The sequence below is a fragment of the Drosophila guanche genome, unplaced genomic scaffold, assembly GCF_900245975.1.
Source record: "Drosophila guanche unplaced genomic scaffold, DGUA_6, whole genome shotgun sequence".
NCBI lineage: Eukaryota > Metazoa > Arthropoda > Insecta > Diptera > Drosophilidae > Drosophila > Drosophila guanche.
The window spans coordinates 98,517-114,151 of NW_022995743.1; the positions used below are offsets into that span (position 1 = coordinate 98,517).

The following is a 15,635-nucleotide window of genomic DNA, read 5'->3' on the forward strand; positions in this document are numbered from 1 at the left end:
TTGTCACACGTGCCATTATGTTTGGAAACCTATCAACTAGACAATGAGAATTAGCCGGGATTAACCGGTTTGTTCATAAATACCTTTTTCCTGCAACCAAACATTAGACGTTGAAGCGCCGTGGAAAAGTCACCGAAACGTCAGCCCAAACATACTCAAGGGGGAGACGAATTGGGGCACGGTCTATGTTTTTAGTTTTTGTTTTTGATTATTACAAACTTCTGGGGAAAATGTATTTAAGCCGGGTAGTTAAAAATGCAATATAAATGAGGACCCCATACTTGAAGTACGTAAATTCATTTAGATAAAATATCTGCAAAAATGAAAAAAAAATACTTTATTGAGAAAGCGCGTTTAAGTTATGATAACCAATAGAATACAACCTCAAATTTTTAAATTATTTTGCGAATCAGTGTGGAAATAAGAGTCGACACAATTGCAAATATGAATCTAGAAATTTCATTATTTACTCTAACACGAGCAGTTGTATTTTAGAACACCGAATACATGTTTCTGCAAATTCACTTAAAACTAATAGAAAATATTTTTTGCCCGTCTGTCCACTTGGCTGTCCCATTGAGGAAAACAAACTTAATCAAATCTGTCAGAAAACCGCAGCCCAACTCAACTCATTTTACTTTAGCTGGCGTCTGACAAATGTCGCCCCGAGTTACAAAAGCTCGAGTTTCTATATGCAGTTCTCTTGCGTCTTGAAGGAGTCCTACACTACACGCTCTACTAAGCCAACCGGCTGTGACCGCAAAGCAGACCCGAACTTCTTTCTCCCCTCCTATATTTGAAGTCGAGAATGTGTCTAAGAAAATATTATTGCTGACTGTGCATCGAAAGTTGATGAAATACTTTAATAACATGCGATATAGAACTAGAGGCTGAGTCGCATATCAGTGTCCTGACAGGCAGGCACAGGAGTGGGGACACAGTACACAGGACAAAGCCAGGACGACCGCAAATCAAACTGACTGCAAAAGTTTTTAGCCCCAAGCAATGGGTAACATGTGATAAGTTTATTGTCTTACCGCATGACGCACACACTCACGTTCGAACCCAAATGGAAGTGAAAAAGGACCAAAGACCAATATCACATTTCATTGCAGAATATATGCTTTCTTGGTAAATAAATTAAGTTGTCTCGCCCACAAATATTAATTGCCTAATTAGCATATGCGTCTGTCGTGACCAGAGACCCCAAAATCCTTTTCTGACCTGAATGGCCAAGGAATCGAAACCGACAAGGACGAAGCTCAGTGACATTCTGAAAAGAGGAGTGCTTCGGGCATTTTCGTAATGAAGGGCGAAGGACAAGCTCACATGTTGACTGAACAGCACGTGACTTTGTTTACTCGAAAAATTTGCCATTCATACATTATATGTAATTGGAACTGCGAAATTGATTTATACGAATGTAAAATGGAAGAACCGCTGTGTAGTTGAATTTAGCGTGTGTAAAGTCGTAAAACAGTTGCCTAACTTTCTTCAGATGCAAGTCCGTGGATATTTTCTAACATTTGAAGCTGATTTTTTGACTGGAGTTGTATCTTTACATTCTTTCCCTTTGATCAAACGTAAAAAAAGACCACACTCGTACATGCACCACATCATCCAAGAACTTCACTGTTAGAATTGGGGGTTGTTAACCATTTTGGTCCCTTAATTATTGTTTTTCCTGCTTTGTTCTTTGGTCATTGTTAACAGCACTTTTTTTTTTCTTCTTGGAGATACTTTAAATGTAGGCTATCGATTTTTTTAATGAAATATGACAAGCTCATAAATTTAAATACGTTATTAAAGCAACCTGACAGTTCAAAAAATTATGGCTTAAGTTATTAATAAAGTGGGGTGTACTCTTAGTAATAAAGCCCAGAACAATTCAGATTTTCCCAATATTCAAGGCGCTTAACTTAATATGTATATATTAAGATGAGGTCTCAAAATATTTGTGCGGCTTTCTCCATATGTAAGTACATGAGCTTCATAATTCCTCTACCACCTACTCTCTGAAGTGATATCATTATTTCATAATGTTTGTAATTCGTACATTGTAAGAAGGACTGCAAAGGACGAGAGTACGTGAAAGAGTTTCAAAAGGCTGAAATCAAGCAGGCCAAATCTCGCGTAGCAAAAAGTTTGGCGATTTTCGGAAGGAGCGAGAAGTAGCCAGCCAGTAACTGAAACTTTTCGGTAAATACGTTCACTCGCATGGTAAGATGCCTGTACACATTTTGAAGATGCTACCCTATGGGAAATATTTAGTGGAAGCAGAGTAACAAACACTCATAACATTTTCATTAACTGCAAACGAAGCACAAGAGGATATAAGGATCCTCCATGAAGACGGAGCACCGTATTCTCGCGTTTTAATTGCAGATACCAAGGAAACCGCAAGCTAACAATCCATTAACTTTTTGCCTCTCCACTGGAAAAACTAAAGGGCATCCCCAGGCAGTTGTTTTTGCATTTTAAAAAGGAAGGGGATATATTTTTTCGACCTTTTTTTACTCAGAGTTCACATTGCAGCTGTAGTGCCTCTTCATCATCAGCACCAGGAACAAACGGAGCTGCAAATGATGAAGGATACAGAAAGATGCTACCACAGACACACACACATACTATAACAGGCTTAAATACGGTTTTGCTTGCTTTTCCCTCTCAAGGCAAAGCAAGTTTTCCCACTTTTTGAGGTTTTAAATGCAAGTTTTTTCGTGTGTTTTGACTTGCCTTCCGAATTTTAAAACAGGGCAATGGCAAACACTTTAACCCTTAGCGTAAAGAAATATTACACAACAATCACATACGACTTGAATACTGCATGCGACCTAATTGTATATTCCCTGTATCATTTGATTCGGTTTCGGCTTGGGCTCACCTTGTCAGGGTTAACAACCCTAAGTTACCCCTTTTTGTCTTATTGTTTGGTCTCTTCCCGCCTTGAGGACTTGTAGCCGAACAGCTGTTTACCAAGCGAATAAACAATCAGTGGACCGACCATGCGGCAAAGAGAACTGGGTAGGTATTAGTGAAAATAGTAAATTCGAATATTTAAAAGGATCTTTCGCTTGACTACGAGGGCTTGACATGACAGGATGATTCCATAAAGGATGCAAAGGATGTACGTGCCCTTAAATGCATGCATTCTCGCAAATGAAATGGGGAAAGCCGTTGGAAACCCAATTTTTAAAATAGCGATAAGCATTTACTAAAACTTTGGCACACACTCGCACATATCCTTGACCACAAGACGTTAGGATACGTCCACGCAGTGGTCTGTAATTAATGAAGTGTTGACCGAGTCAAAATTAATGCAAAACTTTGGCATGTCTCGGTAAGAAAACGGACCCAATAGGAAAACCCTTTTTTGGGCAACACATGTGTGACGTGCGAAGGGCTTCGATTGTGGCAGAGGATTGCTGTGGTTCGCAGACCAGGCCGTGTGCTAAGTGGCATGTGGTCAAATGGGCCAAGTTTCGGGTCCATGGTCAAGAATAGTTTCAATTTACGCCTTATGCGAAAACATTCATCAAATGTGATCCAGAAATGTGAAATGTCAAAAATTCGGGAACATATCCCCCCAATGCCTCCTCTGCAGCTGTTAGTGCAACCCTTATCGAGGCCGAAATGGGTTAACTGACCGGTTTGCGACTTTGAGCGGGTGTGAGTGTCCGGTTTGGGAATAATTAATCACAGACTCACATGCGATTTGTAAAGTTAATTACCGTGGCGAAAGCTTTCACAGAGAAGGGTTCGTTGTGGTTGTGTGTAGCTTATGATACTGTGTGTGAGGTGTCAGTGTATGGCTAAGTGCTTGGCGTGTCTCCAATTACTGACAGCTTAGCACATATTCCAACTGGACGTTGCTTGAGCATTTATTATTCATGTCCTACCCTCTCTACAACTGAACATTTTCTATTTCCACTCTGGTCCATGCGACAGGGCTAACATTTTCCACTGACAGCGACAGCGTCGTTGAGTGTACCATCGCCTGGCTTCTATCTTGGTTTGATTTGACTGCAGCGTTATCCGAGGTGATTTTCTGCTATAACAGTAACCAGTTATTTTCCTTATACCCCGAGTATGTCCCGCACCTGCTTTGCTTTAAAAGGTATCATGAAAAATGCATGGCCAGACACCGCATTGAGGTGCTTAGGTAAGAAGATAAACTCAGTTAAGAGTGCAGCACATGGCTGAATAAGTGTTTGTACTTGTACATGTGCATGTACATATTTCTATAGATGTTCTTCCCAATACGATGAAAATAAATCAAAACTCTATTCAAACACATTTAAAGAGCCCCAACAAAACGGCATTGGCAAAGGTAAGAAACCATTTATTGATTTTATTATACGAATGCGAAACTTTTGTCAACTTGGTAGGACAAACGCAAAGAATAGAATGTCCCAACGGCTTCACTGTTCAAAAGGTGTGTGGGAAATATTTCAGACTTTTAATTTAATTTCGAAAATAGTTTGGGAAGCATCACATGACAAACTCTTTAAGGAATGAGTACATAGTGTATCCTAGCATTGCTTGTTGTAATCGTTTTCGAAATACCACTTGTACTAAAGGGCTAAACTATCATATATCCAAATAAAGATACATACATAGATAGTAAATAAATATGTACACACATACATACATACATGTACACAATTTATCTAATATTTAGACGAATTGTAGTTGCACAATTAACTGAATGGCACCTTACATTATCGTTATATTACAATTATGGACGATAAAAGTGTAATTACAAAGTATGTCTGTTATTAAAGTTGCACTTTTATTGGCCACACGCAATGTTGATCCATACAGGCATAAATAAATAGAAAATACACCAAATTTCACACGAATATTCATAAATTAATCAAATATATTGTTTGCTGACAAAGAAAGGAGAGCCCTTCAGTTCGTTTAGCCCTCGTATATGAATGAGGGGAGGAAGCAAAGGGTCGCCGCCCACACGCGACAATTGACCCTTTTGTTAATTAAATTTCAGAGACAATGGAAGGACATTTAGTGTGTATGCCATGATGATATGCAAACAAGCACCAAAATTGGTAAGAAGACGGGGAAACTGTTGCCCAGCTAATACGAAGTGTATCGCTTGCCCCGATATCCATCGCAAGGCCCTCCATTAAAATACATAAAATAACTGATAGTGTGGCTGGTAGCTGCTGGTGGCCAGAAACACAAGGAAATATGTCCCATAAATTCACGACTGGAATTAAGAAAAAAAGGGTTGACGTTGACAGAAACTCGACGGGTAGTGACACCCTCCAGTTTCAGCCCTCCAACCAGAAACTACCATTGATATCCAGATACGTTGAAAGATAGAGTAGAAGAACATGAATTCCCTGCATATGATGTTTATCCTGGTGTCTATTAGCCCAAAATAAATTATTAACGCGCATTCGGAATGTGCATGCAGTTTATTAGCACTTGAGGACTCGGACTCGAACTTGAACTCTTGCGTGTGCCCTTTTGATGTCCTTTGCATGTTTTCTCCTCTTACCAAATGTACCCAATTCTCCACTTGTATTAATTTACATACGACACGCAGTCTCGCACTTTGGCAATCATATACTAAGGAGAGAGGACGAGAATGACATTCGTTCTAATGGACTGACATTTATGATATATGCGTGAGGCCAAATGTTGGGCCGTTTTAGGATACATTTTATGCTAATGGTGTGTCTGAGTGCCTTAGTGCGGGATATACATAACTATCTAATAAATTTATTTTAAAAATGCTTTTCTTGGCTTTTCAGGAAGAAGTTAACTTTGTATAATCTCATTTTAAGATCCCAAACAACATTTTTTTCTTATGAGAGTGTTCATTCACCTTCGCTTTAAATGTAATCATATGCATAGCTTAGCAATGCCAAGGCCCAGCAGGAATTCTGGAAACAAAATAGATTACACAATTACGGCAAAAATATATACATACATACTCGTATATATAACTATAAAGAAATCAGCATAAATTAAAGTCAATAAAAGTCAAAGCAAGTAGAAATAATAATATTAGATAAATGATATTAGGGCTTCTTTAGATGCGGCCAGAAAATGAAACACCAAAGACCAAAATCAAATCAACGGCCAACTCAGAGAGTGAATAGGCGGACGTTGCCGCCGACAAGAAAATGGAGAAGGACATGTCATAGCCACAGTTATCAACGAGTGCCGGACAACGCACGAAACTACCACTGAAACACTGCCATTGCCAGAGTTTTGTCAATAATTCATCTTATCACCGGCGGATATTAGAATGGTAAGACCAAAGGACAACACATCCGGACCCCCCGAGGCCGCGTCAATAAAAACACATTCAAATGTTGCAGTTTGAAATTTCGTTCTGGTGCCATCTTATAGAAAGGTGTTGACGCTTATCAAAGCCAAGTGGACCAGTATCTTGAAGTAGCTAAGTGAAGCTCGCGCACTTCACCTTCAAACTTTTTTGTCACTTCTTTGAATCTAGAGTTTGCATCTTAAAATCTTGTTTCCACCCCAAAACTCTTATTCAAAATGGAAATCCTTTAAAAAAGCAAACAAGAAACTCACCCTGTCTGGGAGAGAACCTTCTATTTACATTCGTTTACTTCGATCTGTGATTCAGGTTTTCTTTTTGGCTGTTGTATACTTTGGAGCATCCTTTAAAGTGCCAAGGTGCCGGTTTGTAAATATTTTCCTATAACAAACTTGAAATTTTGTGTGGGCCCAGAGCACAATGTGGTTTGGAATGTGGGAACAAATTAAAGATAACTTTAAAACTTACAGAATCAATAAAGTCAATCTTTGACTGTCAGATCGAAAACTTTTATAGAAAAAGTAATTTTAATTTCAGCACAGTGGAATGGCAAAAAAAATGTTGGAAAATATAATTTGGGATTTTATTTCAACAATCAGAAAGAGTTTCATAAAGCTGGAGCGGTTGACAGTGACTCGTCTAGTTCGTCGAGGTCGTCGACTAGTCGAGGGTCGTTAATATTGAAAATGGGAAAAAGCATATACCAGTTGACATATCTGGTGGAGAAACGTTTTGGGATAACTAAAATTAAACAGCTTTCAGCCCGGTACTCGAAGAGTAAATAGGGAATTGTTTATTTGTGCACAAAAGTGGATGTATGTAACGCACAGATGGAAACGTTTCAGACCCCATAAAGTGCTTACATTCTTGATCAGCATCAATTGTCGAGTCTGTATAGAGCCACCGAATTTTGCCTCCAGACTGCTGTGTTATAGCACTGATACAAGTACATTTAGTCCCGCCCCCATTCTTTCCCTTCGTGCAGTGTGAGGCTCTATGGGAGAGGATCGAGCTAAAAGCGCGAATTGGCGTGAGAAGTAAAGTAGTTGTACATGTATATGACGCATATAGAAAAAATGTAAGTTGTAAAATTTGTACTCAAATACGTCTGTCCGTCCGTCCTGTTGAGCGCCTGGATCTCAGAGACTATAAAAGCTAGAGCCACCAAATTTTGCATCCAGACTACTGTATGCTCACACTGTTACAAGTGTATTTCAAAACTGAGCCACGCCACCTTCCGCATCCGAAAAAGGGCGAAAACCTCCCAAATCTACAATTTTGAAGATAAAAGAAAACTAAAAACGCCATTCCGTAGGGAATGGCCATATATATCAGATCACTAAACCAGATCAGATCATCCGATTGGATCATTATTATAGCCAAAATGAAGAAAGTAATTTGCAGTGGCTAAACCCTCCCTGTCCCGCAGCTTTTGTTGTTTTTTTCACATTCTCTCATTCACACTCTGCTTCTGCTTCACTCGGCCCCTGCCTCTGCTGTCCCTCTGCCTCTGCCTCTGCCGACTTTTAACCCACCCCGTCTGCGGGTGGGTAAGCTGCGGTTATATTTGTTTTTTTTTTGTGTGCGGGCGCTGCCTCTGCCTCTACCACGAGCCTGCAGTGTGTGGGTCTAGGGAAGGGCGGCGAGCTAACGGAGCGTGTTGGTTTGAGAAGTTTTGTAGATGTAGATGACAGATGAAGAACAAATTTAAAATTTGACAAAACACCGCTAAGGTGCAGATGTAGACTCAGTACCACCGGGTATATAAGTTATGACGTGTAAGAAGCGTCTCACACGTCCCTTCTCGTTTTTATTAATATTTAGTATAAATTGCAAACTGTTGAAGTACACTAGATCAACTCAAAATAGCTGTTCAATATTTCAAGCAAATTCTGACCTATTCTAATGATTCGCTTCAGTTATAAAAATGTCACCGGTTTCTTAACGGTTCTTACGGTTTCTTAACTTTACAGTCTACTTGTGCATAATCACAGTTCCAATCTATATTCTAATTACCCTGTGCTTCTACTATAAAAACTACATCTAAGAAGTTTGAAAATATCAGTCTTGTGTCTCTCCGGTTCTGCTATGGCGCGAAAATTGGTAAGCCACTGTTACGAGATAGTACTTATCCATGTAGTATTCCAACTATAGTGCCTGGTTATTTTGCAGATACTCGTCCTGTGGCTGGCTTTGCTCTGTAAGAGCTCCAACGCTATTGTTACCGAGTTGGCCCGCCAGGGCGAAAATGCAGTTCAGGGCCTGGCAGCCATTCACTTGGCACCTTTGCGCTATCTAGACGTTCTGTTCGGCACCAACCATGGGATAGTTCCATCTGGCTATCCAACAGCCATACAAGCGGGCAAAGCTGCTGCCATTGGCGCTCAAATTGGAGCCTATCGTCCGTACAGTAGGATCTCTGCTGGCGTAGGTCAAGGAAGTGATTTGATTACCATTATCAAGAACCCACGTTCCCCATACAGTTACGGAATTCCAGGGTACGATTATCCTACATATCTCAAGCCATTTTATCGGAAGGGCGTCCGTATTGGAGCTGGTGGAGTTCTTATTGGCGCTAATGGACTACCTCTTGCACCCAACGGCCTACCTATTGGTCCAGATGGACTACCTATTTCACCTTTTGGTCCAAACGGTCTACCCTTTGGACCACTGGGTCCAAACGGATATCCTTATCTGCCTTTCGGTCCAGTGCCTGGAGTGGTGCACAGCTTTAGTGGTCCTAGCATTTCTGTGGATAGATCTATCGGAATTCAAAGGAGCAGTCCCTTGGGTGGAGCTGCCGTTACTCTCGACAAATCTGTGGGGATCAATCGTGGCAGGATCCAGACCCACCCAGTCCCAACCGTTAATGGTGGTTGGTTCGGGAACGGGGGTTTCCTTGGAACAGGACTCTTTGGCCGTAAGGGATTTTTAGGAACAGGATTCTTAAGCAATAACGGTTGGAACCTGGGCCCCTTTGGATTCCTTAACCCATTTGGAATCCCATTCCCAAACATATTCGCAAACCCATTTGGAAACATATTTGGAACTTTGGGCAACATGTTTGGCCTCACTACATCAACTGAAGCGACTGCAGAGGCGGGCGTTGTAGCAAAAGCTGGAAGAAGAGGACATCAAATCGGCTTGGGACTACCAGGTGTCCAAGGAAGTATCACTCTCGATGTCGGCGGCTCAATAGCCCCACCAACGGGATTATTGGGGCTGCTACACCCCTGGCTGAATGTGTTCGGTTAGAATATTATTCATGCCGCATCCACCACCGTAACGAACAATTGTTCGTTGGATATTGGATATTAATTGGATATTGCAAAGAAATGGAACCGATGGTTTAACGCATAGGATTAATATTTTAGTATTAAGAAATGACACGTGTATGGGTTAAATTAACATTTGTCTTGGCCAAGCTTTGTAATTGTAATACCCAATAATAAAATTAAGAAGCATTCCAAGTGCCAGGTGATTATTATGAACAAAAAACCAACGAGCAAGGTAACCATCCACCAACGGTCTATTGGTTTCTATTTCAGTTAAAAAATTAAACATTTATTCTCTATTTTGAATGTCCAATATCTGCTAGAAGAGTTCCGAAAAAATTAAGGGTACCAGTTTTCTGAAACTTTAATCAGTTTTGACTCTCAAAAGACTGGACCACCAAGTCCAGTAACTTTCGTCAAACCAGGTTTTTATACCCGGTACTCGAAGAGTAAATAGGGTATATTGTATTTGTTCACAAAGTATGTAACACACAGAAGGAAAAGTTTCCGACCCCATAAAGTATATATATTCTTGATCAGCATCAATAGCCGAGTCGATTGAGCCATGAAGAGTGAAGAGCCATGAGAAGTGTTGTAGATGTAGATGACAGATGAAGAAAAAATTTAAAATTTGACAAAACACCGCTAAGGTGCAGATGTAGTACTGAGTGCCGGGTATAAAATATACTATTTTACTATTTTATTTACTACTATACTATTTTATTAATAATATTATCTCCTATAAGAAAGGTGATACTTAAGAAAAGTTCTTCCAAAGTCTTTCTAAAATATTAAAATATCTAAATGATAAATAACTAATAAAAAAAATTTGTTTAAATAAAATAATAAATAAATAATAATAATCTAAAATAATAAATGGTAAAGTCTCCTCGAACATGCATATTTTAATCTGTTTGTCCCAGTGTGATATGAATCGTGCGACAGGGGCTTCAATTAAAAAAAAAGTACGACTTAGTGTTTTTAAAATTTTAGTTACTTTTTAGAGACAACCATGACCTAAACAAATTGGTAAAAATTTTTGAAAATCCGTCTTATTTTCAACGTTCTACCGCTTGCAATGCGTACAAACGTCCTGTTCGACATCAGATAATTTCCAATATGCTTTAGCTATCAGAACAAGTCAGTGACTCGACTGGAGAATATTTTCAAAGTTTTACATAGTACTTACTTCTGCATGTTTTAAACGTTTCACCCTAGTTCATTTTAATAAGAATTTAAAAATAAAATATTAATTTTTCCTAAGTATGAGAATCCAAGCGAATATAGCAATCTCAATTTTTATGGAAATTGCTGGAAAGTTCTACATGCTAAGTTTAAGTGTAAAATGTTACGTATGAACTTCTGTCTTAAAAGGTTTACGATTACATTGGGCATGCAATGGGTATATGAATATTCATATTCATGCATTGGGTATAAAAACGCTACCTGTTAAATCAGTTGCGGATTTATCTTCGAAGTTCAATTTATAAAATGAGGCGTCTGCTGGTAAGTTTGCATTCCCATATATGTATAATTTATATGAATCTAGCTATAAATATTTTTCCCAGGTGCTTGTCCTAACATTGGCTTTGCTGACTGGCAGTGCCTTTGGCTCCCTTGCATTTTGGAGAAGTTTGCTTGGAGGAGGCTCTGTTGGATACGGTTCAGCCGGATCTTCTGCGAGCAGTGAATCCAATTCCGTTACTATAAATAGGGGAGTTGGCTTAGGCGGTGGCTTAGGTGGTGGCTTGGGCGGTGGCTTAGGCGGTGGCTTAGGCGGTGGCTTAGGCGCTGGAGCATCATATTGCTGTGGTATTCCCCGAAAACAAGTGCAGTTTGGGATTGGCTACTCACATTAACTGCCCGAAGTTGTCGCCAGAAACTCCAAAAGTTAATTTGAGCTGTGGCTAGATATTTTCAAATAAAATGGATTTGTGTATAAATAATTAATCAATGCAAACTGGAAATGGTTAACTTTTTATTCTTGGAGGTGATTTGATAAGGGAGAATTGTAAAGAAAGTCTTAAATTATTTTTCCTGGAATCAAACTCCGATATTCCAGCTAAAACTACGAAAACTAAAACTACTAAAACACTCATGTCTTTCATCAGCCAGGAACACAATACCATTTAGAAATGTCAACATTCACTCAATTGTAGAATCGAAGCTATAGCCAACTTCAATGCTCAGACGTTTAGGGGTGAACGTTTAACCGTAAGACGTCCTTTAAACATTTGTATCTGCATATACAGATACACCTCTTGAAAGTTTTAGGTGTGCAGTTTAAGATTTAAACCGCCTTCTGTTAAATCTGCGATAGCTTTAGCAATAAGACAAATAAACGAGCGGACATAAAAAGTTATGATGACTTCACTAGTAACAGGCTTTCAAACAAGCTGGAGTTTACCTACAAAAAAAGTATTCCAATGTGAATTACAGGTCTACCATGGAACTTATGCAATTCGATGGTTTTAAAACTTCTATGCGATATTTTTAAGTGTGAAATGTTAATTTTAATATCGTAGCAAATCAATTTGTTTAGTATATATAACTCTGCAAAAGGTTAACGACTTACATTATCATATTTTCAATATGCATTTTATCTATATAAACGCCAGAGGCACTACCTCTGGTCACCAGTTCGGGAACTGCCTTCCAATAAGACTGTCGAGTAAAATTTTTAAAATGATGCGTCCTTTGGTAAGATCACAATTCCAAACATATGTATATTAAAACTATACCCACTTATCAATATTATTTCCAGGTGCTGATCCTAACAATGGCATTGATGACCGGCAGTGCCTTTGGATCTCTGGCATTTTGGCAGAGTTTGCTGGGAGGAGGATCGGCTCGAGCAGGAGCCAGCTCAAGCTCTAAATCGATATCCAATTCCTATACCTTAAACACTCCCGGTATAGGCGGTGGCTTACCCTATGGGTTAGGAGCTCCTCAAAAGCAATTTCAGCTTGGGGTTGGATATACATGATTTTCCCGTGTTGGTCGCGAAAATCTTTAGCAGTGCCAGTGCACTGTGGTTATGTTTAATCATATAAAATGGATTTGTGTGCGAATATTTTAAAAATAATTATTACCCAATGCAAAATGTAAATGAAAAACAAATCTATAATGGGTGTTCTTAGATTAAGATCGGTGCTTATTGGTAAGTTATAGACTTCAGGGAGAATAAGATATGTCAGAGATGCAAGGGGGCCAGACACTAAGGAAACCCCGACTGGCCGTTGACTAGCGTATTCATTATTAGCTCTCTCTCCCCTACGGAACCCTCATTTTGTTGTTTGATACCCTAAGGAGAAAGGCTTACGAACGCCAGCATGAAAACTTAATGACGGAGCTCTCCTTTCGATGATAACAAACGACAAAGATTTAAATTTGACATATTAAATGTAGGATGCCCGTTGGTGGCCATTTTAATTTCTTGCCACATAAACCGCCAACACGCGCCATTCGCGTCTACATCCTTTCGCATAGCCGTAACAACCAGCTCTCCCCCCTGGTTTTTAGGTATTGTCACCCTAGTCCTCACTTTGCTTTGTTCACCCACCTTGTTAGTTACGTAAATTACTTTGTTAGGCTTTCCATTGTTGTCTTGTCCTTTTCCTTGGCTCCCAAAGATAATACCCCCAGCAATCTGGCAACGCTGTTATCACAAAACACACACACGGCTCACGCTTGTTTTCGCTATTCGAGTAGTCACAGATTTTAACCCTTTGAAAGCATTACCACCCTAAAGCGAAGAGTCCCTTTGACTGCCCACCTATGTACTTGCCTATGTACAAAACAGGGGAGATTTTCTCGAAACTACGCATGAAAGTCGCGTACATAAGTAGTCTGTAAATACGATTTCTGTGTGTATAAAAGCACATCGACATGCGTAGTATTTGTCTTCCCTGTTTCGGCGTTCCCGTTCCCGTTATCTTTATGTTTTCCATTTTTGGAAGAATTTTCTTTTTAGGTTAAATTTTTTGTTAAGCAAATTGAGTTTTGTGCAAGTTAAATCACTGTCCAGTACCAAAAAATAAGCTCCTATTTAAAGAATTACATGTATTTTTTTTATTTTGGTTCGGTACATACATTATGTATTGTATGTATGTATGTATTCTACACTCATATTTTTCATTTTCTCATCAACCGTCTGCAGCGTGAATATCCCAATTCCAGCCACACATTTGCTCTAAGCGAAATGTTAGAATTTAAAAGAAATTAAACCCCAAGGACAGCGTATCTATATCTTCCCATGCAGTCTCCTTGGTTTTTTCTATATTTTGCTTTGATTAACATTCGCTGCTGGGTGCGGGATGGAGGCGGCAGTCTTCCACCATCTTCCAGACAAAAACCGAGGGCTTTAATTACTTTTGGGGGTAGTTTTTGAATGTACTTTTTATATATTTTCCAACGAACAGAGCGAAAAACACTGTCCCGTCATAAAACTTTAAGAAATGGAATTTTGTTATGCATCATAGGCATAATGTCTCAACAATGATCCCTTATGCATGCACGCCCTAGCCAGCGGTTGGGCCTTTTTTCTGCCGACGAAATAAAGCCTCCAAGCGTGTCCTATTCAATTACCTTTTTCTATCTATTCACATTGTACAATATGCCAGGAAGAGGCTTTGTTGAAGTACAATTCAATCCGCTTTTATGTATGTGTGGCATACTCGTATTCCCTGGGGTTCATTTTGCCACGGATCTAACCACTTGACCATGATATTTCAATTTTTTTGCTCGTTGACCACATAAAACCGGAAATAACTTAATTGACCTCGGGGAATGGACAAGCATGAGGGAAAAGCGGTGGGTATCGTTACAAATCGCATCAACTGACCAGAGCCTTAAGTGATTTGTATCTCTATCTGTTGCGCCTGGCTATGGACAGCAAGGAGGGTCGTCCTGGTCAGTCGAGCCCACGTCGGCCTTCCCTTTATTGTTCCGAATCTCCCCTGTGAGTCCACGGGTCTGCTTGTACTTGCTTTGGTCGGCCGAGGGTCTGGTCTGGTCAGTCAGTTGGCCAGTTGACGTGTCTGTCGCGTGTGTTGTGTGTAAACAAATCAATTACTGACGCTAAATGCATTTCGTGAATTTGAATTTTAAATAAGATATGTTCCCCTTATTCTTGTTGGCCTTTACGATCAGCTATGTTCACACCTCATTATTTCCGAGGGGTCACTCATGTTTGATTGTTATTTAAATGGATTTTGAAATGGCTGAATGGGTTGGTCATTTAAAGGCTTGATAGCCAAATGACAGAGTGAAGCTAATTATAATTATCAAGCTAATTAAGCTTCCATTGTCATGTAATGTTCACACCTTTACAGTCACTTCACATTCACTTGTCGTACAATTAATTTCTCATTTTAATTCTTATTCATTATTCATTAGAATAATTTGCCTCATCAAAGGCCTCCTGTGGCAGGCTTGACAAGTGTTCATCATGTGCATATCCCACTTGAACTGGTATTTCTTTACTCTCCCACGGCCCTTGCCTGTTGCACACCACTTGACTTAAGGCTGATTCGCATTCAAAGCATTGAAGTGCGAAATAATACTCCACTCCTGCCGTGTGCAGTAGCGCCTGTGCGGATTGCATGCTTGCGTCCTTGCTGCCTAAATAGTCCTTTATTACAGTCAACGCGAAGTCACACGAAGTGCAACAGTCAACGTGCTTGTGCATATGCATTTCAATGCAACTCAAAAGTTCTGCCCCTGTCCGTGTCCCTTGCCATAATGCCACACCAAGTTCTCTTCTCGTCGTGTTGCACATGGTGCAGCCACAACCCCAGCTCTGCCTCAGCTACCGTGCATTATCCTTTACAATTTGCTTTCTCTTTGTTTATTTTTTACTTTTTCATTGTGCACTTGAATGCTTTCCGGCCTGCCCCAACAAAATGCGCTGGTTGCAAGTTCCATAGAGTGGAAGCACATTTAGGGGTACATCGAACATCCTTTGCAGTTTTCGCATTTGGATATGTGGAGACGGCAGAGAATCTCTGAGATGTGTACATAGTATATATCCATATATCCTT

General features: G+C 39.8%; 2 protein-coding genes across 2 annotated transcripts; both read left to right on the top strand.

Annotated features, from left to right (window-relative positions):
- Positions 1-8,345: 8,345 nt before the first annotated feature.
- Positions 8,346-9,789, top strand: LOC117590022 (ejaculatory bulb-specific protein 1). Its single transcript, XM_034282319.1, has 2 exons — positions 8,346-8,422; positions 8,492-9,789. The coding sequence occupies exons 1-2, from the start codon at positions 8,408-8,410 to the stop codon at positions 9,572-9,574; spliced, it is 1,098 nt and encodes a 365-aa protein (XP_034138210.1). The 5' UTR covers positions 8,346-8,407; the 3' UTR covers positions 9,575-9,789.
- A 1,259-nt stretch (positions 9,790-11,048) lies between these two features.
- Positions 11,049-11,544, top strand: LOC117590044 (keratin, type II cytoskeletal 60 kDa, component III-like). The gene is made up of 2 exons (XM_034282363.1): positions 11,049-11,100; positions 11,163-11,544. The coding sequence occupies exons 1-2, from the start codon at positions 11,086-11,088 to the stop codon at positions 11,451-11,453; spliced, it is 306 nt and encodes a 101-aa protein (XP_034138254.1). The 5' UTR covers positions 11,049-11,085; the 3' UTR covers positions 11,454-11,544.
- Positions 11,545-15,635: the final 4,091 nt, after the last annotated feature.